Consider the following 20,080-nt stretch of genomic DNA (forward strand, 5'->3'; position numbering starts at 1 on the left):
TCTGTCATAGAAAGAGCAGGTGTTAATGGTTTTTTATAAACCGGGTGGTTCGGGCCCTGAATGCTGATTGGCTGAATGCCATGGTATACCATGGGTATGACTAAAAAGGACTATTTACTGGTCTAATTACATTGGTAACCAGTTTATAATAGCAATAAGGCACCTCTGGGGCTCCTCTAAGGGCTGTTCTTAGGCACGACACAACACCTCCTTGGACCTTATTGCTTAAGTACTATATAGCCTCAGTGTATATAGTAAACAGTTTAAAAATATTTGACACTAGCAGAAATAAGTGTGACACTCATCAAAAGAAACAGAAAATCCTTTATTAGACACTACAAATTACAGAAAGGGAGACCAAGGACTGAATATCATATGTTATGCATCCATTCCATGACAGACAAGACAGAATACTCCTTTCATTGTGTATCTATGTACCCTCTGTGAAACAGTCCATTGGTGTTGCCATTAATACAATGGTAATTAGTTAATTTTAGTGTTTTAAATAAGTAAAAAGACAATTGTAAATATATAGAATATTTGCTGCATTAGATCTGAACCTATTCAAGTGGTGATAATGACATTACATCGCTGAGAGACTGAGGAACAGTCAGTGTATTCAAGGCACTGGAATAGACTCAGAATTATGGTTACTTTCTTCCATTCATGGGTGAGGTAGTGAAGTCACTCTACAGGGAGGTATGTGGGCAATGTGTGGACTGGTAATGGCTTTATCCTATTCTTTCATATGGTACGTCCATGGTACAGAATAGCATGTTAAAGTACATGGACACACACAACTAACAAAACCCATATCTGTACAGATGGGCTATAGAAATGTGAATAAGGAAAACCACCTCCAGCCATTTCTCTACAGCCAAAACATCATCATCATCTCTACTCTCACCTTGGCTGGACCATGATCTGCAACAGGTAAGGAACACTACACTGTATTTGGTCAATTGTGAATTTAAAAGTATTATAGCAGAAATAGAGAACACAGTAAGCTATGCAGTGTCATTGAGAGTAATATCACTCAGGCAGTGGGGCTTACTAGAACCACAAAGGTCTAACAAGCAGACAAACAGCAGCTACAGTAACCTGAAATTGCCCTCCCCCTTCATAGTAACATCATTCTAACTAGTGAACATAGAGATGGCTCCAAATGTTAGTAATATTAGTTTATATCAGAATATGACTAAAGGTAAACCTTTTCAGTTTTACCATCAAAGGACTCCGGTGACATATTTTGGTCATCTGAGTGAAGGGACCCATAACAGGAGTCTTCTTGAGACACCTAGTGGTGACATCGACGACAATCAATAGCAAGCAAGTGTTGGCATCTCCTTTGCAATAGTGGGTCTCTTCAGAAACCAATTAAAGATCATTCCATACATTCCGTCCTCCATACTCACGACTTTATTTCATGTTAACGTTGGTGAGAGCTTAAAGTACTACGATTCTATGACACAAGGAACTAAAGGTTACTAATAAACTATAGTATATAACCAGGATACAGGAGTGTCTTTCCAATAATGCCCAAAAGTATCCATTACTGCTGCTGGATTTGGAGGAATCTCTGTAAAACTACCACATTATTATGGTTAAGATATCAAAACACTACTATATTGGTTGTATTCTTTGAGTAATGTATTTGTATTCTTTAATAATAATATTCTGGATTCTGTGCCTTTAAAATACATATCCAGTAATGTATCGGAAAAATACTGTACAAAAAAAAACATATAGAATAGCTTTATATAAACATCTCTTATAACCAATATATCACCTTTGTACTGAATATTTTGGTTTGTAGTAAACTAATTGTTTGGGATAACCACAGTACTGGACAACACCATCCAACTATTTTTACAACATCTTTTACAGTCATACAGCCATCTTACAGAAGAAGGCAAACACATAGCTACAAAAATACAGATATCTCTATTGATTATTAAAAGAAGAACCACTCTTGTTAATCATGCTAAATAAAAAGGAAATAATTAAACCCTTTTGCGATTAGCTTGAGGTTTGTGTTCTGAGAAATCATGCTGAAATATTCAAATAAAAACAATGAGATGATAATAATACGAATAACAATATCAACGACACAAATTGAAGTCATAATAATAACAATTGAATATTTCAAAAAAATTAATCTGTCCTTAACAGAAAAGATACATAAATATCAGGCAGATTAGACTGAGGAACATTGCACCAGGTCAGATTGTGACACGCGTTAGAAGATTAGTGCAGAGAGGGTTAGCTGAGTTGTGGTTTTGGAACAGGCTGCAGCAGAGAGACCACTGAGCACGGGATGGGAAATCTGTTCACCATCACCATGCTAGCTAGCGCAACTCCCAACAGAAAATGACCGTGCAACGAGAGACAAGAGGGTTGTGGGTTCTACTGGAGACCAGGAGGTGCTCTGATTGGGGGATCGGTGTGGGAGGAAATACTTGGTAGCATGAATTAATATAGATTTGGAAAAGATTATTGCTCAATGTGTGATAGAAAAGAATCGCTGGTTTTTCTTTTCAATTGTACAGTTATACTGAGGTTTGAGAGAGAGGTTAAGTGCTAACAAGAAAATATTAAAATCACAAGAGTAGCTTATAGTCCTGATGTGATGAACTGATGTTACAGCGCTGCAATAGAACAATGGACACGAAAATGTATAATATTAACGGAAGTACAATAACATTAAAAAATTGCAATATGAATGTAGGCGCAGTACAAACCGTTTGAGAAAGGATGCTACAGGAAGGTACAGGACATAACAGACAGGAACAGGGTCTTAGGTAGGAGGATGATCCCTCTGAAAACAGCACTAGAAGAACATAAGGATGGGGAGGGAGATACATTACAACAGTTCTCAGTCCTGATCACACGTATAAAACAGGTGAGAAAAGGGGAAAAAACAAACACAATGGCATCATTTACAAAATGAACAATGGAAGGAGGAGACAGGGTAGGGATCCGGGAGAGTAGGTTGTTGGCTCATTAACACTCAAAGTGCCTTGTAGTACTTGGAGGAAAGTGTGTGTGCATACTGTACATACATACTCATACCCCATATACATGTTTGTACATAAAGGATGAGTGAGAAAACAGAAGGAACAAACAAAACGGATGCCAGTGACAGAATTCAAATTCCAAATGATAGAATCCTATAGGATTATCATGTAAAGGGGTGAGGGGCTGGTGTGTGGGGGGGGCCAGTGCCGCCAAAAGGGAGGCACATTGTCCTTCAAACTGTTGGGTGAGGGGGTGAGAGGGAAGGGTGTGGCGTGGACGTTGGTTTGGGGAGGTTCACAGGGGCCCATGCCGAGCCTCGTATTTGGCCACAATGTTCTTGGTGCGACCCAGTTCCTTCCTCAAGTCGGCCACCTCTGAGCGAAGCGCACCGTTCTCTTTCTCTAGGAAGCCAGCCCGGATGGCAATTTGGTTCTCCTTCAGTCGCCTGGCATCCCGTGATCTTTTGGCTGCTACGTTGTTCTTTCTGCGTCTGGCCCAGTACTTGTCATCCTGGAAAGGGATGTGAAACACACTGATGTGATTCATATTTTTTTTTCACACTACCTGTGGTATTGTAAAAATATAAAGTGATTTACCTGAGTAATAAACAGTATTCCAAATGTGACCTATTATTTATGTCATCACGTATCTCATTTTCACTTATTACATTTCCATAATGTTATTTATAACTGCCTGAAACGTTCAACCTCCTTTGCACCCTGCAGGAAGCCATCTTACCTCAACAAACAAAATAGTACATGTGATACACCTCTTCCAACAACATCGTATGACTCGGGTTAAGGGTGAATGACCACGGCTAAACCTGTCAAGCTAAATCCTGGCCAAGTTCGCCTCCTCCCTATCAATACTGAAAAAGCTGCCGGTTTGGGTTTGCACCAACGCTCCTCCTTATATTGTGGTTTAAAAATACTTCTGGTTATTTAGGTGGAATAAGTCCACTTGCTGCTTACATAACATAAGGAAACATGGTGCTTAAAGTTTTTGGCCAAACAAGTGGCAAACCCTTTCAACCTTCCACATAAGTAGGCTCCAGGTAGGTTACCTTGAGATCTTCGGGGATGAAGATCTTGCGTGCCTTTTTGATCATGGGCTGTGGTTTGAGCTCCTCTGGGGCAAACTTGCGTTTTCGGGGGTCAAACATCTCCTGTCCAGGCACGCTGGACAGAGCCAGGTCTGCAGGGTCGGGCTCGTAGCCCACTGGAACTTGAATAGACTCTGGATCGATGGGGCTGGGGGTGTTCCTGGCAGCTGAGGGCAGCACTGCAGGAGAAAGGCAAAGGAAAACAGGTTAGAGGGTCTGCTGAATTACGTCTGGGCACTGTTTAGAAGAGACTGTACTCTCTGAAAGAGCAGGCTTTGAGGTACAATGGTCCTTGAGAAAGTAATGGTTAGAAATTAGGCCTTATTAGATCAACTGGTTTCCTTAAAATGAAGGCTCTAGAATCTGCCATTAAATGTAATATAAAAGCTATGACAACTGTGGCAGTCATTAGTACCCCCCTCATCTCCTACCCCATACCAGGGGTACTTTTGAGTTCTCTAGAAAGCCCCCTTTAAAAAGTCCCTATGAGGGCACTTAGGGGGAAACTAACACACGTGTGCCTGTTTACATCATAGTATTCTGCCATTCTCTTCTTTAACATGGTTGTGCTTTACAAAGCCGATTCTCTAGAACAGGGGTGTCAAACATACAGCCAGGTCCAATGCAGCCTACGGGTGGTTTGAGTTTAAAAAAAATAAATAATAATAATAATAATAATAATAATAATAAAAACTCATTTGTTTTTCAACAGGACAATGACCCAACACACCTCCTTACTGTGTAAGGGCTATTTGACCAAGAAGGAGAGTGATGGAGTGCTGCATCAGATGACCTGGCCTCCACAATCACCTGAACTGGTTTGGGATGAGTTGGACCACAGAGTGAAGGAAAAGCAGCCAACAAGTGCTCAGCATATGTGGGAACTCCTTCAAGACTGTTGGAAAAGCATTCCAGGTGAAGCTGGTTGAGAGAATGCCAAGAGTGTGCCAAGAGTGTGCAAAGCTTTCATCAAGGCAAAGGGTGGCTACTTCGAAGAATCTGAAATATAAAATATATTTTGATTTGTTTAACACTTTTTTTGGTTACTACATGATTCCATGTGTTATTTCATAGTTGATGTCCACTATTATTCTACAATGTAGAAAATAGTAAAAATAAAGACAAATCCTGGAACTGTATGCATGCATGTATACACACTTTAAAATGTCTAAAACCAAATTGAAAATGTGTAGAAATGATAATGGACCCACATTCATATAGTTTCTTGACTTTGTCCAGCTCGCTAATAATCACCGAAATGAAAGCTAGACAGTCAGGGAGCATCGGAAATTCAGAAAACAGAGGACTACAAGACTATTTATTGCAAATTTTGACAGCAAGGAAATATAATAAAAAAAATTGTGGCCCTCTGGACCTCGTTGACGACCGTATGTGGCAACCCGGGGAAAGATTAGTTTGACACCCCTGCTCTAGAATCAATACCAGCCTTGCAAGTGAAGACGGACTATATTCTTATGTCCGTCTTATTCTATACATGCCCATCAAGTCAATGACTATTTCATCTAAATAATTCTACAACTGGCCTTGCCCACAGGGAAGCAAAACAACTGTGGTTGCACCTTTTAACCAACAGGTGGAGCACAGAGAACACGACACACAGAAACAGACACTCACAAACACAGAAGATATGTTATTTAAGCTTTTCTGGGGCCCTGTTATCAGTGCCTCTAGTCAGCTGAGCTCAGGCAGACAACAACATTTTGTCTGTAAATTGACTTAAGGCAACCTCCTCATCAGCCAGCCTCAACATGTGCCTCTGCAATCTCTCTGTGGATGTTACGTAACACCTAATAGATTTCTATTGCACAGAGCAGCAGGTCAGCAGTTGACACGGTTTCACATTCTACCCTTCATCATTCAGTGGATTAGCAAGCAGAACTGAAGAACTTAATTGGATGGCTTCATCAAATCAGCTGTAATTTGATTGGTGGCTGGCGGTGAGCATCTTATGACAGTAAGCTAATAGAGCCCAATGTCAGTGTATTTACCTGAGATTCATCCACTTAAAACAGCTTGACAATTACAACCAATCACAATCAAAAGACTGTAGTCTTTTGTAGTTGGTTTGAAAACTTAATGAGGAATGAAAGAAATACAAATTCTTCCTGCTGGCGGTGAAAACATTTCACTCAAACAGAATTCAAAGGCCGACATTTTAGGTCACTTCCTACGTCATGACCCAGCTTCTCTGTGCTTTAAGCTGGCTACGGCCTTAAGCCTTCTGACCTTTGGTCACAGCAGCATTTCTAGCTCCACCCAGTCCTGGTTGAGATTTAAGCCGAGGCCAACATACAGGTCTGACCTGCTTGTACGTTATGCAGAAGGAAGTAAGACAGCTACTCCAGCCCTTTCAGAAGAGAAAACAAATATGTATGAATTTAGAGAAAAAAAAATGTGGATGAATATGAATGCACTCACTACTACAAGTCGCTCTGGATATGAGCATCTGCTAAATTACTAAAATGTAGACACGCAAGCGTGACAACTACACTCTGGCGTCACCAGTGAATCATTGCATCAGTAGTCACTGACACATTAAGCTAAAATGGCTGGCCATCCAAAGTGGTACTTCAGCAGGGGTCCAATTCAATGCCTCATTTTAGCGAATTGTCAAGAACACGTTGGCTGCATGTTAGTCCCCAACAACGACAGGCCACTGACTAACACTGTCAGCTTAGTGCCAAGCTACTTAGAAGGGCTAAATCAGACGCTGTCCAAAACAATCTGTCAAAAGTATATCACCTGTATAAATAACAAGCACTGTGGCCCAAACATCTTATCACTTTAACCATTCATTCTGACCAGATTACTGGAGTAAAAATACAGTGACATGCTTTACTGGCTAAGAGTGGCCTGGTGAAAAGCCTGGCTGATAGTGCCCTATAGTATTTGGCTGTGACCTCTCCTCTACGAACCTCCAATAGGAAGAGACAACACACACCCGTCTGACAACATGTTCAACGTCCACCAAACATAGATAGAAGGTAAGAGCTCTGCGTCTTGTTCCTTCTCCTGTAGGTAAATGATCAGATTTGCATTTTGTGGGGTGGTAGTAGAACCAGTGCAGATGGGACGGAGGGCTAAGATGACTCTGACCTGACTCTCACCTGCATGTTCTTCCTCTGACCGCTGGACAGTCAGGAGAGAAACTCAAACCCTCTTTAAACTGGTTTGATTTTCATTAACATTTTAAGCTCGAACCCTAAGGAATAACAACATCGAGTCTGTGCCTTTTCCAACCAATCTTCAAAATGAAGTGTGAGCTAGTCGGGGATTCATATTATTGTGTTAAGTGTTTACTGTATATGAATGTGATGCTAAACAACATAGAGTCAACAGGAGAACTAACAACGCCTCCCCTTTATCTGTTTACTATAGGGAGAGGATTTCCATAGGTACCACACACCTTATCAGACAGTCACTTCCATGGCACACAAGTTTAGACATGACCTTTGACCTTGTCTACACTCCACTTCCCTTTTGGCCCCTGCCAACAATACACCTTAGGCCCCTTATTGAACCAGCAGTGGGACCAGCACATCGCTAAATCCACTGGATATCTGCTGTGATGACAAAGCTATCTCAGGCTGCATTGTGCTTGCATGCAATATGAAATTGGGAGGTTGGTGTGGCAGGCTAGGCTGGAGGTGTATGTGACAGCCGTATAGCCTTGACCATGTGATCTCATCAGGGTTCAGCCTGTGCCTCTGCTATGGCTCCGACTGGGATCTGTCTGGTGAGGGAGAATTAAAGGAAGGAGGAGATGCTCATGCCATGACAAGCTCCCTTTAGCATTGGGGCTACACATGGCGGATGCATGCGTCTGTCAGGAAGACCTAGCCGTACTCTCGTGAGAGGGGATGTGCATAACATCGAGAGGACAGGCCCTGTGAAACTGTACCAGACAAAACACACACACTCGCACTGAGACAAATATACACGCACGTACACATACACCCTCACATGCTGGGATTCTTTGTACTGTAAATGTACAGATGTAGTTCTTTGACAGACTGAGTGACAGACTTGTGTCCGGATGTACTATTACTCCCTGTGGTGAAGCCAAAAACTACTTACAGTACCACGTCAAGGTTTGTTCCCAGCTTTTTTTTCACTTTGTGAAAGCAGTGGGGAAATAAATACTGAGAGAAACATTGTGGTCACTGTACGTACACTGACGAAGGACATACATATGGCTATATTTGGCATGAGTAATAATGTCATCATTAGAAACAAACTATTACACTTCTGTCTGAAACTACTTTCAAGGGACAAGCTAAATCATATTAAAATGTGTCAAACAGAATGCCACATATCAAAAGATGTTGTGAATGTATTTTTTTTTTACCATGGCAATTGTGAGGTAATTTTTGGAATGGATGGGAATTTAGGGCATTTGCAATTCCTTCAAATGTAATTGCAAATCACAGTAAAAGCATGCTGGGTGGATCAGAGTAATAGTGGGGGGGAATTGATACAGTAGAGTATCGTAATATTAATACTATTTATGACAATATTATATACATTTTATGACTCCAAGTATTGATTCTCAACAACAACAAACCTTTTGTATATTTTCTGCTAGCTAGTTGACGTTAGCTGGCGCTAGTCGGCTGTACCTGTGCCAAAACGTTGGTATTTCTCCTTCTATAGCTTTGGCCTCAATCTTCTATTAAATGGTGAGCCAACATGTTTTCAGCACTTATTTCCATGACGGATAAAAACTAGTTTTTATCATGGCTCTCTCGTGTCCACCTGCAGCAGACATAGTGAGCAATATGTCATGAACATCGAATCACAAAAAAAATGTAAACAAATGTAAAAAAAAATAAAATTTAAATCGCAGTATCAAATCAGAATACATATAGAACCGTGATAGACATAGAATCGCAATAAATATCGTATTGGCACCTAAGTATCGTGATAATATTGTATCGTGAGGAGACCTGGCAATTCCCAGCATTTGACACACTGTGCTCTACCAACTATGGTAATGAGAAGATATCACACATACCAACCAAAATACATTCCAAAGTTACTATATAACACAAACCAATGGGCACACAGAAATATTTCCTTTAAACATATAACATACTTATAACTGATGTGATAACACCTTATTTACATATACTTGATTAAATTAAATAGGGTCATAAAGACAACTACCATCCTCATCATTAATTAACTAGTTTCAAAATAAAACAATTACAGGCAATAGAATCACTGTTTTGCCCTCGACTAGAAGATTCAGATAGGATGTCCATTATTTAGCAACAAAGAACTGGCTAGCACAAACCAGATCACATCTGCCTGCTCCAACAAACACACCAATTACACTGACCCTCTTTATTCACTCCCCCACTTTCAAGAGGCTGAAACCATGACAACTAGCATTATGAAAGATGTTTGCCTTGGTGATGCCTGTAAATAAGGTATGTTATCCTCACACCTCTAAATAACTGGGTACCAGGAATGTGTGTTTCAATAAGGAGGAACGTTTTACTTTTTTCTGGTTGTCTCTTCAGTAGGCAGAAACAGATACGTCAGGATTCACCTTAGGCAAACAAAGCAAAATGGAGCATTGCGTGCCAAGCAACAAAATGAGCCTAATCTAAATCAATATTGGAATTTCATCGGGTATGTAGTAAAACTGTAAATGTTTGTTGACAAAAACTACACAGTTGAGGGATCAAAACTATAACCCACCCAAGTTGTACAACTACTGTTCCTCCAGTTTAACTTTCTAGTACTTGGCACAATGCCATTCAAGCTCCAAAGTCCAGGGCCAGAATTGTAGAAGAAATGTCCTAGCATACTCAAAGCCCCTGAAGTAGCCTAAATACTGAGAAACCTCTGTGCTTTCTGTCAGAGTGGAATGGGGTATACAGTAAAGGAGAAAGGTCAGTGTTGATAAGACAACCTGGTCATGATGTGCGTGCTGAGTACACCAGCTGGACAAACAGCGCCCGGGGCATATTATTACAAAGCATAACAACTAAGGTTTTGACCATAGAGATTTGCCCTAATTGGAGAGCTATAGGAGGGTTGTGTGTGTGCGTGTGCGTTTGGTTGACCTTGCAGATGTTAGCCCTCGTTTGAGAGTGTTCCTGTGCTGTGTGTGTGTGATATGGTATTTTACCTGCTCTGGCTGGGGGGCTCTGGAGACAGTTCTGGGAGACCATGGCTGTATGAACGGAGGTAGTGGCATGGCTGCTGAGGTCGACCACAGAGGGTAAGGGGGGTGCAGGGGAAACATGCTGGATAGTGGGCTGCCGGGGCTGCTGTGGCTGGTTTTGGTTATTCTGAGCTGAGTTTGCGGGGATGCCATTCTCTGACAGAAACTCTTCCAGGTCCATGTACTCTAGCTGAAAGTTGTCCCCATCATATGGCAAGGTCTTGTCCCACAGGGTTGGCCCTAGGAAGGCCGACTGTGGAGTATTGGCACCGCCTTCCTCATCCAACTTTTTCTCTTTGTCATTCTTCTCTTTTCCAAAACCTACAAATATTTGGAGAGAGTCACATCACTGTTAGACCAAAACAGACAAACAATGCCTTTACAATGTCAAAACGGCTAAACCAATAAAAGGCCAAAGTTTTAATTGATTTATATACACACACAATATCTACAGCCCCTGATTGTTGATTAAAACGTGTAACATAGATCTTACTTGAGGCGTATTTGAATGTTTATATACTTGATGCAAATAGATAAATAACCAAACTACAGTAAACACCCCATCAACTCCAACAGCAAAAGCACCCTCTAGAGGACAACCTCCAATCTCAGGAAAGCTCATGAAATATATTTTAATTTCTCTTACCTATTTCCAGAAGTTTTAAAATAGATTTGAAAAAACTTTATCTATATATTCCCCATCAAGTTGTTGACAAATAAGTACTAAATGGTTTCTAGACTGGCTAGTCTTCGGAATACTAATTATAGTGTATTTATAGTAGATTAAACTTTCCACAATGTACTACTGTTGGACTTGCTTTTGCCCTTTAAAAGTATTTTTGTAGTAGTGCTCAGATTTTTGTCTAAGTTGTTGGGAAAGTTGTCAAAATGTCAGTTCTTTTTAAAAAGTTGATGTGGTTAATAAAACAGCGGTTGTTTGATTGGTAGAAGATATTTCTGTTCTGATTTAAATAGCAGAGAAGTAGACCAAGATGCCATATCCTCCTCTAAGTTTTTGCCTAAGTTGTTGGGAAAGTGGTCAAAGTAGCTGATGTGTCAAAAGTCTAAATGTTTACTAATTGTCTCATGCTAGAAATGTGCTCACCCAGTGCTATAAATGTTACATTTCTGAAAGTTATATGACAGTTAATTCAACAGTGGGAAGTTATCTACTGCATTCGTTAAGCTAACCGTTACTAAAACATCTGCCACTTTTGATCAGAAGAAGATAATTCTGTTCTGATTTGAATGTGTTGTCACGACACTAGTTTTGACTTCGATACCAGGTTTAGTATCACGATACTCGATACCAAAATGATACCAATTGAATGATACCAATTGAAAAAAAGAAAGCGTATTAGCCAAAGAAGTCACAGAATGGTAATTGATCCATATGGATCTTTTGAGTTCATTATCATTAAAACATTTTTCAAATGTAATGTATCCATTAATTAATAAATTATAAGATAAATGTCACCTTTTTTTTAACCAATCAAACTACATAACATTATGGTCATCATTTATTTGAATGGTAAATCTCTAGTCTATTGATAAACTGGGTAAATCAAGATGTAGCCTAGGCCTATTTACAATACAAGTGAATGCATATTCAATAGCAGTGTGTGCATGCATTGAGTTATTGACCTTGTTTTGGCTGATTTCATTGGGCTACAGATGGAAACCAATCTGTTCCCCTTCCATTTGGGATTTATTTTTAAGTATGCGCGTTCTCTTTAAAACTCATGACGTCATTCACTCACACACACACACACACACACTTTTGAAAACATTTATTAACAGTTTCAACATTTCTACATGCTGTTTTTCATTATTCAAGTGTGTTAACTTATGTGCAGCATAAGTGGTGATGCAGCAGACTCCCAGTGGTTCCTCCTGAGAGGTTTGGGCTAGCAATGAGTAAGTGGAGCAGGCACAGTGCTCTCGCGCTATAAGGGGACATCGGCTACGCTGATAGACAGACTTGATCCTCTCTCAATTCGTAGACGACGTGAGACATTTGACAGAAGTACCAAATAAAACAAGAATTCTGGTACCCAGCCGTTTTTCAGGTTCTAGTATAGAAAAAGTACTGAAGTTTCGGCATATCGTGAAACACGCATTTGAATAGCAGAGAAGTAGACCAAGATCTCATACCCTCTACGTTTTTTGTCTAAAGTGCCGGGGAGGTCGGCAAAAAAAATACAGAAAATGCAGTTAATGCGGTTACTAAATCAGCTATACCGTTTTATCGCAAGAATATATTTTTGTTACGAGTTCAGATTTCAATAGCAGAGAAGTAGAGGAAGATTCCATACGTCCTAACTTTTGTCTAACTGGTTGGCAAAGTATCAATGTAGCTGATTGTTGTCACAAGTGACATTGTTCACAGTGCATAGAATGTTGGATGTAATGATGCCACAATGGGACCTTTAGAATGTTGAAATCCCTTTAAAGTGGATGGAGGACAAAACGAAGGGCAAAAAGCTTTATAGTTTATAAAGTGTAAAGGACATCCAAAAGTTGTATACAAGCACACTGGTCCTGACCACTCTGCACTTTTTAAAAGTTTGAATGACGTTTCTAGCTTAAACGGTGTACGAAAAATAGCATACCAAATAATAATGTATGACAAACACTTACAGTGGGACGTTTTCTGTCGTGAGTCACATGAATTAATGGGATAGTTGCTACACTGTATCCTTATCAGGCTGGAGCTGGCATACCAGGAATGTATTTTTTTTACATTTAACGACAAATTGCAACCATCATGGATCATACTGTACTCCTTCCCGATCTGGCTAGATGTAGTAGTACTAATCCATTACACTTAATGCGGCAATCAGCAGTATAAACAATAACAAAGCGAATCTCCCGACACTGGTTCGGTAAAAAGCTGAGGGATGGGGCTAGAGAAATGTAACCACTCAAATGCATAGACATGCAGAGTTTGAGTTATGGATACAAGGATTGACCGTCCATGATATCAAAATGATAGTTTTAACCATGTTGAGACTATATTGTGTTTACATTTTCATTGTTTACAAACATTGGAGTAAAACAATCTTATATACGGGGTATGACAGTTGAACTAAGCTTATGAGGCATTTATAAGTTCTACTCTTCAAGAATCAATTAATTTATAAGTCCAAAAATGGATGTAGCAACAGTGATTGTCCCTTTAATTTACACTTGAATCAACGCCAATTCTTAGTAACCAAAGGTGAGAAACACCCGGCTACCGAAATATTGTAGCCATAGGAGACGTTCGGTTTTTGTGCATTGTATCTTGTTTGCTAACGCGCTGCAACACTGACAGATCATGCTGGAAAGCGAGAACGACAAAACAATCGTCTCAAAAAAGAATGTAAACTACAACGTAACAAATGATTTGATGTCTGCGTTTTGTTTACCTTCTTCATGATGAAATGGCAGCTTCATTGGATTCTCCAACAGGGATTTCAGTACGCCATTAGTTGGAGGTTGGAAAGATGAGTTTAAAGGAACAGGTCTGGCCATTTTCTCCATTGGTCTGGAGGACGATAGTATAGCGTACAATTGCTGTTATTCCAAAAGAAGACCCACGTTTGAAAATATGTTAAACAAACACCAAACCTCAATGCTTGACCCAACCTGGAGTTCTGACCGAGAAATTGATATCCGCGCAGAAAATAACAATTACGGTTTTCGTCGAACGACGCTAGTTCGAGAAGGCAGAGAACTAACTGGATGTGAAGCTCAAGATGGTTCACAATCCATTTGTGGACACCGATGTACATGACGTCAAACCTTTGGCAAACACTTGAATACCGACTGCGAATGAGATGGAGGGAAGGAGGGACTGACCACTGCTGAATAGGGAACTTATTTGTTTCACGTTTTTTTCCCTATCATTTTTTTCTCAGCCCTTTTCTCCTTGAAAATATATATGTCAATCATGTTAATTGACAGATTACTCCGACATGGCGTATGTGATCGTTGTACTACCCACATCCATTAGCCTTGGTATGTAGTGCAAGATCCATAGATTGAGCCCCCATACAGTTCTCTCTCTCTCCCTGTTAGGCTACACTATTGTGTTATTGACTGAACGTTTGTTCATTCCATGTGTAACTCTGTGTTGTTGTTTGTGTCGCACTGCTTTGCTTTATCTTGGCCAGGTCGCAGTTGGAAATGAGAATTTGTTCTTAACTGGCCTACCTGGTTAAATAAAGGTGAAATGAATAAAACACTGGTGGCAGCAGTGGGATCATTGTGGTGTTCTCTCGGGGCCTTGTAAGCATGTGAAGCTTTGAGTGTGAGGACATACAACCCTTCTTTAAAGAGGGGGAATATTGTAATTTAGGCCTACTGCAATGTGGTGTAGTGAGCTTCGTTGGACATATACATCTACACAGAGTCCTGTGTTATTAGGTGCTCAGCAATAGGATATGGATCAAGCCCCCATCATAGCTCTCTCTCTTGTACATTCAATAGATAATTTAAAGCTTGTTTCCACCAAACTGGTAACTATTCAACTCTAATAATTTTTTGTCACACACACCCTATAGTTGTAGTGAAATGTGTTGTTTTACAGGGTCACCCATAGTAGTACGGCACCCTTGGAGTAAATTAGGGTTAAGTGCCTTGCTAAAGGGCACAGCGACAGACTTTTCACCTTGTCAGCTCAGATATTCAAACCAGTGACCTTTCAGTTACTGGCCCAACGTGCTAACCGCTAGGCTACTAAAATGAGTAGGCTTATAACAGGTGTGCCAACTGCACATTTCTTAACCTTAGATCTATAGGCCTACTATTGGCCACAGAGTAATTGAATTATACAAACATTTATTTTATCTCTATTATGTCCTAAAAACATTTAACCTATGGTCTACAACAGCCATCTACACTCATTGTATTTCTTAAACCCAATCAATTAGAATGATGTTAGTACAAAAAATGCCCAGGACATCTCTCGATGGAGCAGCTGTAGAACCCTTTAAGGATCTGAGGACCCATGCCAAATCTTTTCAGTCTCCCGAGGGGGAATAGGTTTTGTCGTGCCCTCTTCACGACTGTCTTGGTGTGCTTGGACGGCCTGTTCACCCTGCTGTCATCCAGAAGTTGAGGTCAGTACAGGTGCATCAAAGCTGGGATGGAGAGACTGAAAAACACCCATCTCAAGGCCATCAGACATCACTAGCCGGCCCTCACCCAGTACCCTGCCCTGAACTTAGTCACTGTCACTAGTCGACTACCACCCGGTTACTCTACCATGCATCTTAGAGACCGCAGTCCTATGTACAGTCGGAAGTTTACATACAGTTAGGTTGGAGTCATTAAAATGAAATTTTCAACCAACCCACACATTTCTTGTTAAACATACGTACTATTGTTTGTACAGATGAACGTGGTACCTTCAGGCGTTTGGAAATTGCTCCCATGGATGAACCAGACTTTTGGAGGGTTACACATTTTTTTCTGAGGTCTTGGCTGATTCCTTTTGATTTTCCCATGATGTCAAGCAGAGGCACTGAGTTTGAAGGTAGGCCTTGAAATACATCCACAGGTACACCTCCAATTGACTCAAATGATGTCAATTAGCCTATCAGAAGCTTCTAAAGCCATGACAGCTGTTTAAAGACACAGTCAACTTAGTGTATGTAAACTTCTGACCCACTGGAATTGTGATACAGTGAATGATAAGTGAAATAATATGTCTGTAAACAATTGTTGGAAAAATTACTTGTGTCATGCACAAAGTAGATGTCCTAACCGACTTGCCAAAACTATAGTTTGTTAACCATAAATTTGTGGAGTGGTTGAAAAATGAGTTTTAATGACTCTAACCTAAGTTTATGTAAACTTCCGACTTCAACTGTATGTATGTGTGTCCCATCATCCCATCATGTATACTGTATATACAGTACCAGTCAAAAGTTTGGACACACCTACTCATTCCAGGGTTTTTCTTTATTTTTCACCATTTTCTACATTGTACATTAATAGTGAAGAAGTCAAAACTATGAAATAACACATATGGAATCATGTAGTAACCAAAAACGTGTTTAACAAATCAAAATATACTTTATATTTTAGATTCTTCAAAGTAGCCACCCTTTGCCTTGATGACAGCTTTGCACACTCTTGGCATTCTCTCAACCAGCTTCACCTGGAATGCTTTTCCAACATCTTGAAGTGGTTCCCACATGTTGAACACTTGTTGGCTGCTTTTCCTTCACTCTGCGGTCCAACTCATCCCTAACCATCTCATTTGGGTTGAGGTCGGGTGATTGTGGATGCCATGTCATCTGACGCAGCACTCTATCACTCTCCTTCTTGGTCAAATAGCTCTTACACAACCTGGAGGTGTGTTGGGTCATTGTCCTGTAGAAAAATAAATGATAGTCCCACCAAACGCAAACCAGATGGGATGGCGTATTACTGAAGAATGTTGTGGTAGCCATGCTGGTTAAGTGTGCCTTGAATTCTAAATAAATCACAGACAGTGTCACCAGCAAAGCACCCCCACACCATCACACCACCTCCTCCATGCTTCACGGTGGGAATTACACATGCGGAAATCCTCCATTCACCTACTATGCGTCTCACAAAGACACGGCGGTTGGAACCAAAAATCTCAAATTTGGACTCACCAGACTAAAGGACAGATTTTCACCGTTCTAATGTCCATTGCTCATGTTTCCTGGCCAAAACAAGTCTCTTCTTCTTATTGGTGTCCTTTAGTAGTAGTTTCTTTGCAGCAATTCGACCATGAAGGCCTGATTCACACAGTCTCCTCTGAACAGTTGATGTTGAGATGTGTCTGTTACTTGAACTCTGTGAAGCATTTATTTGGGCTGCAATTTCTGTGGCTGGTAACTCTAATGAACTTATACTCTGAGTCTGCAGCAGAGGTAACTCTGCGTTTTCCTTTCCTGAGGCGGTCCTCTTGAGATCCAGTTTCATCATAGCGCTTGAAGAAACATTCAAAGTTCTTGACATTTTCCAGATTGACTGACCTTTATGTCTTAAAGTAATGATGGACTCTCTTTGCTTATTTGAGCTGTTCTTGCCATAATATGGACTTGGTCTTTTATCAAATAAGGCTATCTTCTGTATACCACCCCTACCTTGTCACAACACAACTGATTGGCTAAAACACATTAAGAAGGAAAGGAATTCCTCAAATTAACTTTTAACAAGGCACACCTGTTAAATGAAATGCATTCCACGGGACTAACTAATGAAGCTGGTTGAGAGAATGCCAAGAGTGTGCAAAGCTGTCATCAAGGCAAAGGGTGGCTACTTTGAAGAATCTTAAATATAAAATTCATTTTGATTTGTTTATCACTTTTTGGGTTATTACATGATTCCATATGTGTTATTTCATAGTTTTGATGCCTTCACTATTATTCTACAATGTAGAAAATAGTACAAATAAAGAAAAACCCTGGAATGAGTAAATGTGTCCAAACTTTTGACTGGTACTGCATATTAGAAGTCAAATGTATGTCCCAATTTGGGTCCATATCAAGTGAATGATTGGCCTATGTTGGGATCCCAATATCTGAAAGTAGGGCAACAACCTCAGTTCACCTCAACAGAGGAGCTGAGTCTAACAACTTGATAAAACATAAATAAATATTTAGTTTTATTGGCTAAGTTGCTTAAAAAAAAGAAGTAAATTCAGGCCATATTTCAGTCATGGCTTGTTGTGGGTGTGGTGGTGGTGGTTGAGATGGATTTATTCCTCAGATAGACTAAAACTGCACCATTCTACACAGCATACCAGAGTGGGAGTATAGAGATCACAAATACTGTATGTGAGAACCTGACTTTGCCTGCAGCCGTTTTTAGGGTTCTTGTGAATAGGGTTGTATGATCAGTATATCCAAACACACTACCATGGACCTTTCCCCCTCACTCCCCCACAACCAAAATATAGAATTGAAGATTCAGCTGGTTGAAATGTGTAAAATGAAACCCACAGCTTAATTTGAACTGTACCGACAGAGAGGAGACTAAGGTTTATCAAGAAGATTGTCTCACTTAGCCGTGGAAGTCATGTGATTAAGAATTCAGGGGCTGGACGGAAAAAGAACAACTCACTGAAACGAGCGACAGTACAGCAGTTAAAAGCCTGTGGAAGGGACTGAAACGAGCCACAGTACAGCAGTTAAAGGCCTGTGGAAGGGACTGAAACGAGCCACAGTACAGCAGTTAAAGGCCTGTGGAAGGGACTGAAACGAGCCACAGTACAGCAGTTAAAGGCCTGTGGAAGGGACTGAAACGAGCCACAGTACAGCAGTTAAAGGCCTGTGGAAGGGACTGAAACGAGCCACAGTACAGCAGTTAAAGGCCTGTGGAAGGGACTGAAACGAGCCACAGTACAGCAGTTAAAGGCCTGTGGAAGGGACTGAAACGAGCCACAGTACAGCAGTTAAAAGCCCGTGGAAGGGACTGAAACGAGCCACAGTACAGCAGTTAAAGGCCTGTGGAAGGGACTGAAACGAGCCACAGTACAGCAGTTAAAGGCCTGTGGAAGGGACTGAAACGAGCCACAGTACAGAAGTTAAAGGCCTGTGGAAGGGACTACTGGGTGAGGCCCACTAAGTACCTTTAAGATACATGATATGGATAACATGGGTCTTAAAACATTCCTTGAGAACCCTTGATATTGAACAACTATTTTGGGACTTAGCATCATGTGCAGCTATTGATTAGAACCACTTGACATGATTTATTGTCCACCACAGCCAATGAAAATTATATTTACCATTCAAAATTATTGATTTTATTTGCAATTATTATACATTTAAATCAGTTTCAATGGCCTAGTGTAGACATATTACAAATCAGTGAGGGGCACTTGCCATCTCGAAGGATGTTGTGTGTATTTGATCTCATAGAGGTCTACCAACCCTGTACTAGCTCTGGCCATGATGGTTAGACCTCCGCCTTACGTGCTCGCTGTGTCATGTTCCCCATGGCCCCCACCTGGGCGTAGGCTTCCTGTGAAACTACAGGGCCTGAAAAAGAAAACATGACAGATCTCACTCGGCCTGTCTGAGGAGCTAGATGGGAGACCAAGCCCAGAAGGGTTTAGAATCCTCTCCTCAGTAGCGGCAAGCTACTCAAGCTGGAAGTATTCATTGTTTTAATTCCAACTTCTTTGTGCACTGTGTATTTTGTACTTTTAAATATGCAGTGTACTTCAACTTGAAGTTGAGCCTGTGAGAAGGGTCACATTTCAACATTATCTTTGTCATGTTTCAACTGGGCCGTAGCATAGCTCTATCCTCTGTTTTTTTACAAGTAAAAGTGATGGATTACCAGTAATACAAGTGTAAGTGTTGATAAATGCAGTCAATTTGACTGGCTTTTAAAGTACAGCTGAGAGTAGACTTCTACATTTCACAGTTGGCCCTCCTTACTCTGCTCCATGCAATGCAGATATGCCACTGTGTATTTTCAATGTCACTGCTGTGGCTTAAGTGCATGTTAGTCAAGGAATATATAATTTATTAATTGTTCATAAAGTGTTGGTCCCCTCCATTTTCAATTTATTTTGTTATGTAAGTGCCCGACAGTACTGTTCTGTGAAATACATGCAGAGTCTAATTCAATGCAACATCCCCCTCCCAATGCTCCCCTGACAAGAATTCTCACTGAGGGTTCAGATGTGGTTTTGGGCAAGATGTGGCACACAGAATCCTGCAGCACGGTGAGCTAGGGATAACGGCCTGAGTCCTCATGTAATTACTCTGTGAAATGTTACATAACAT

The 20,080-nt window shown here is 40.6% G+C and overlaps 1 protein-coding gene across 1 annotated transcript; it reads right to left on the reverse strand.

The window, feature by feature from the left end:
* Window positions 1-306: 306 nt before the first annotated feature.
* On the reverse strand, window positions 307-14,075 carry LOC115202633 (hepatic leukemia factor). The gene is made up of 4 exons (XM_029766721.1): window positions 13,727-14,075; window positions 10,281-10,637; window positions 4,082-4,299; window positions 307-3,528 (listed from the first exon to the last, which is right to left on the reverse strand). The coding sequence occupies exons 1-4, from the start codon at window positions 13,839-13,841 to the stop codon at window positions 3,313-3,315; spliced, it is 906 nt and encodes a 301-aa protein (XP_029622581.1). The 5' UTR covers window positions 13,842-14,075; the 3' UTR covers window positions 307-3,312.
* Between the last annotated feature and the right edge of the window lie 6,005 nt (window positions 14,076-20,080).

This window comes from Salmo trutta, chromosome 1, assembly GCF_901001165.1.
Source record: "Salmo trutta chromosome 1, fSalTru1.1, whole genome shotgun sequence".
In the NCBI taxonomy this organism is placed as follows: Eukaryota; Metazoa; Chordata; class Actinopteri; order Salmoniformes; family Salmonidae; genus Salmo; species Salmo trutta.

What these genes read in the sequence shown, in the direction of transcription:
- LOC115202633 (XM_029766721.1), bottom strand. Translation starts at nt 13,841, where the DNA reads ATGGAGAAAATGGCCAGACCTGTTCCTTTAAACTCATCTTTCCAACCT. An exon ending in GAGCCCCCCAGCCAGAGCAG is followed by an intron (nt 4,300 to 10,280) that starts GTAAAATACCAT and finishes TTTCTCCTGCAG; the next exon opens with TGCTGCCCTCAGCTGCCAGG. An exon ending in TCATCCCCGAAGATCTCAAG is followed by an intron (nt 3,529 to 4,081) that starts GTAACCTACCTG and finishes ATCCCTTTCCAG; the next exon opens with GATGACAAGTACTGGGCCAG.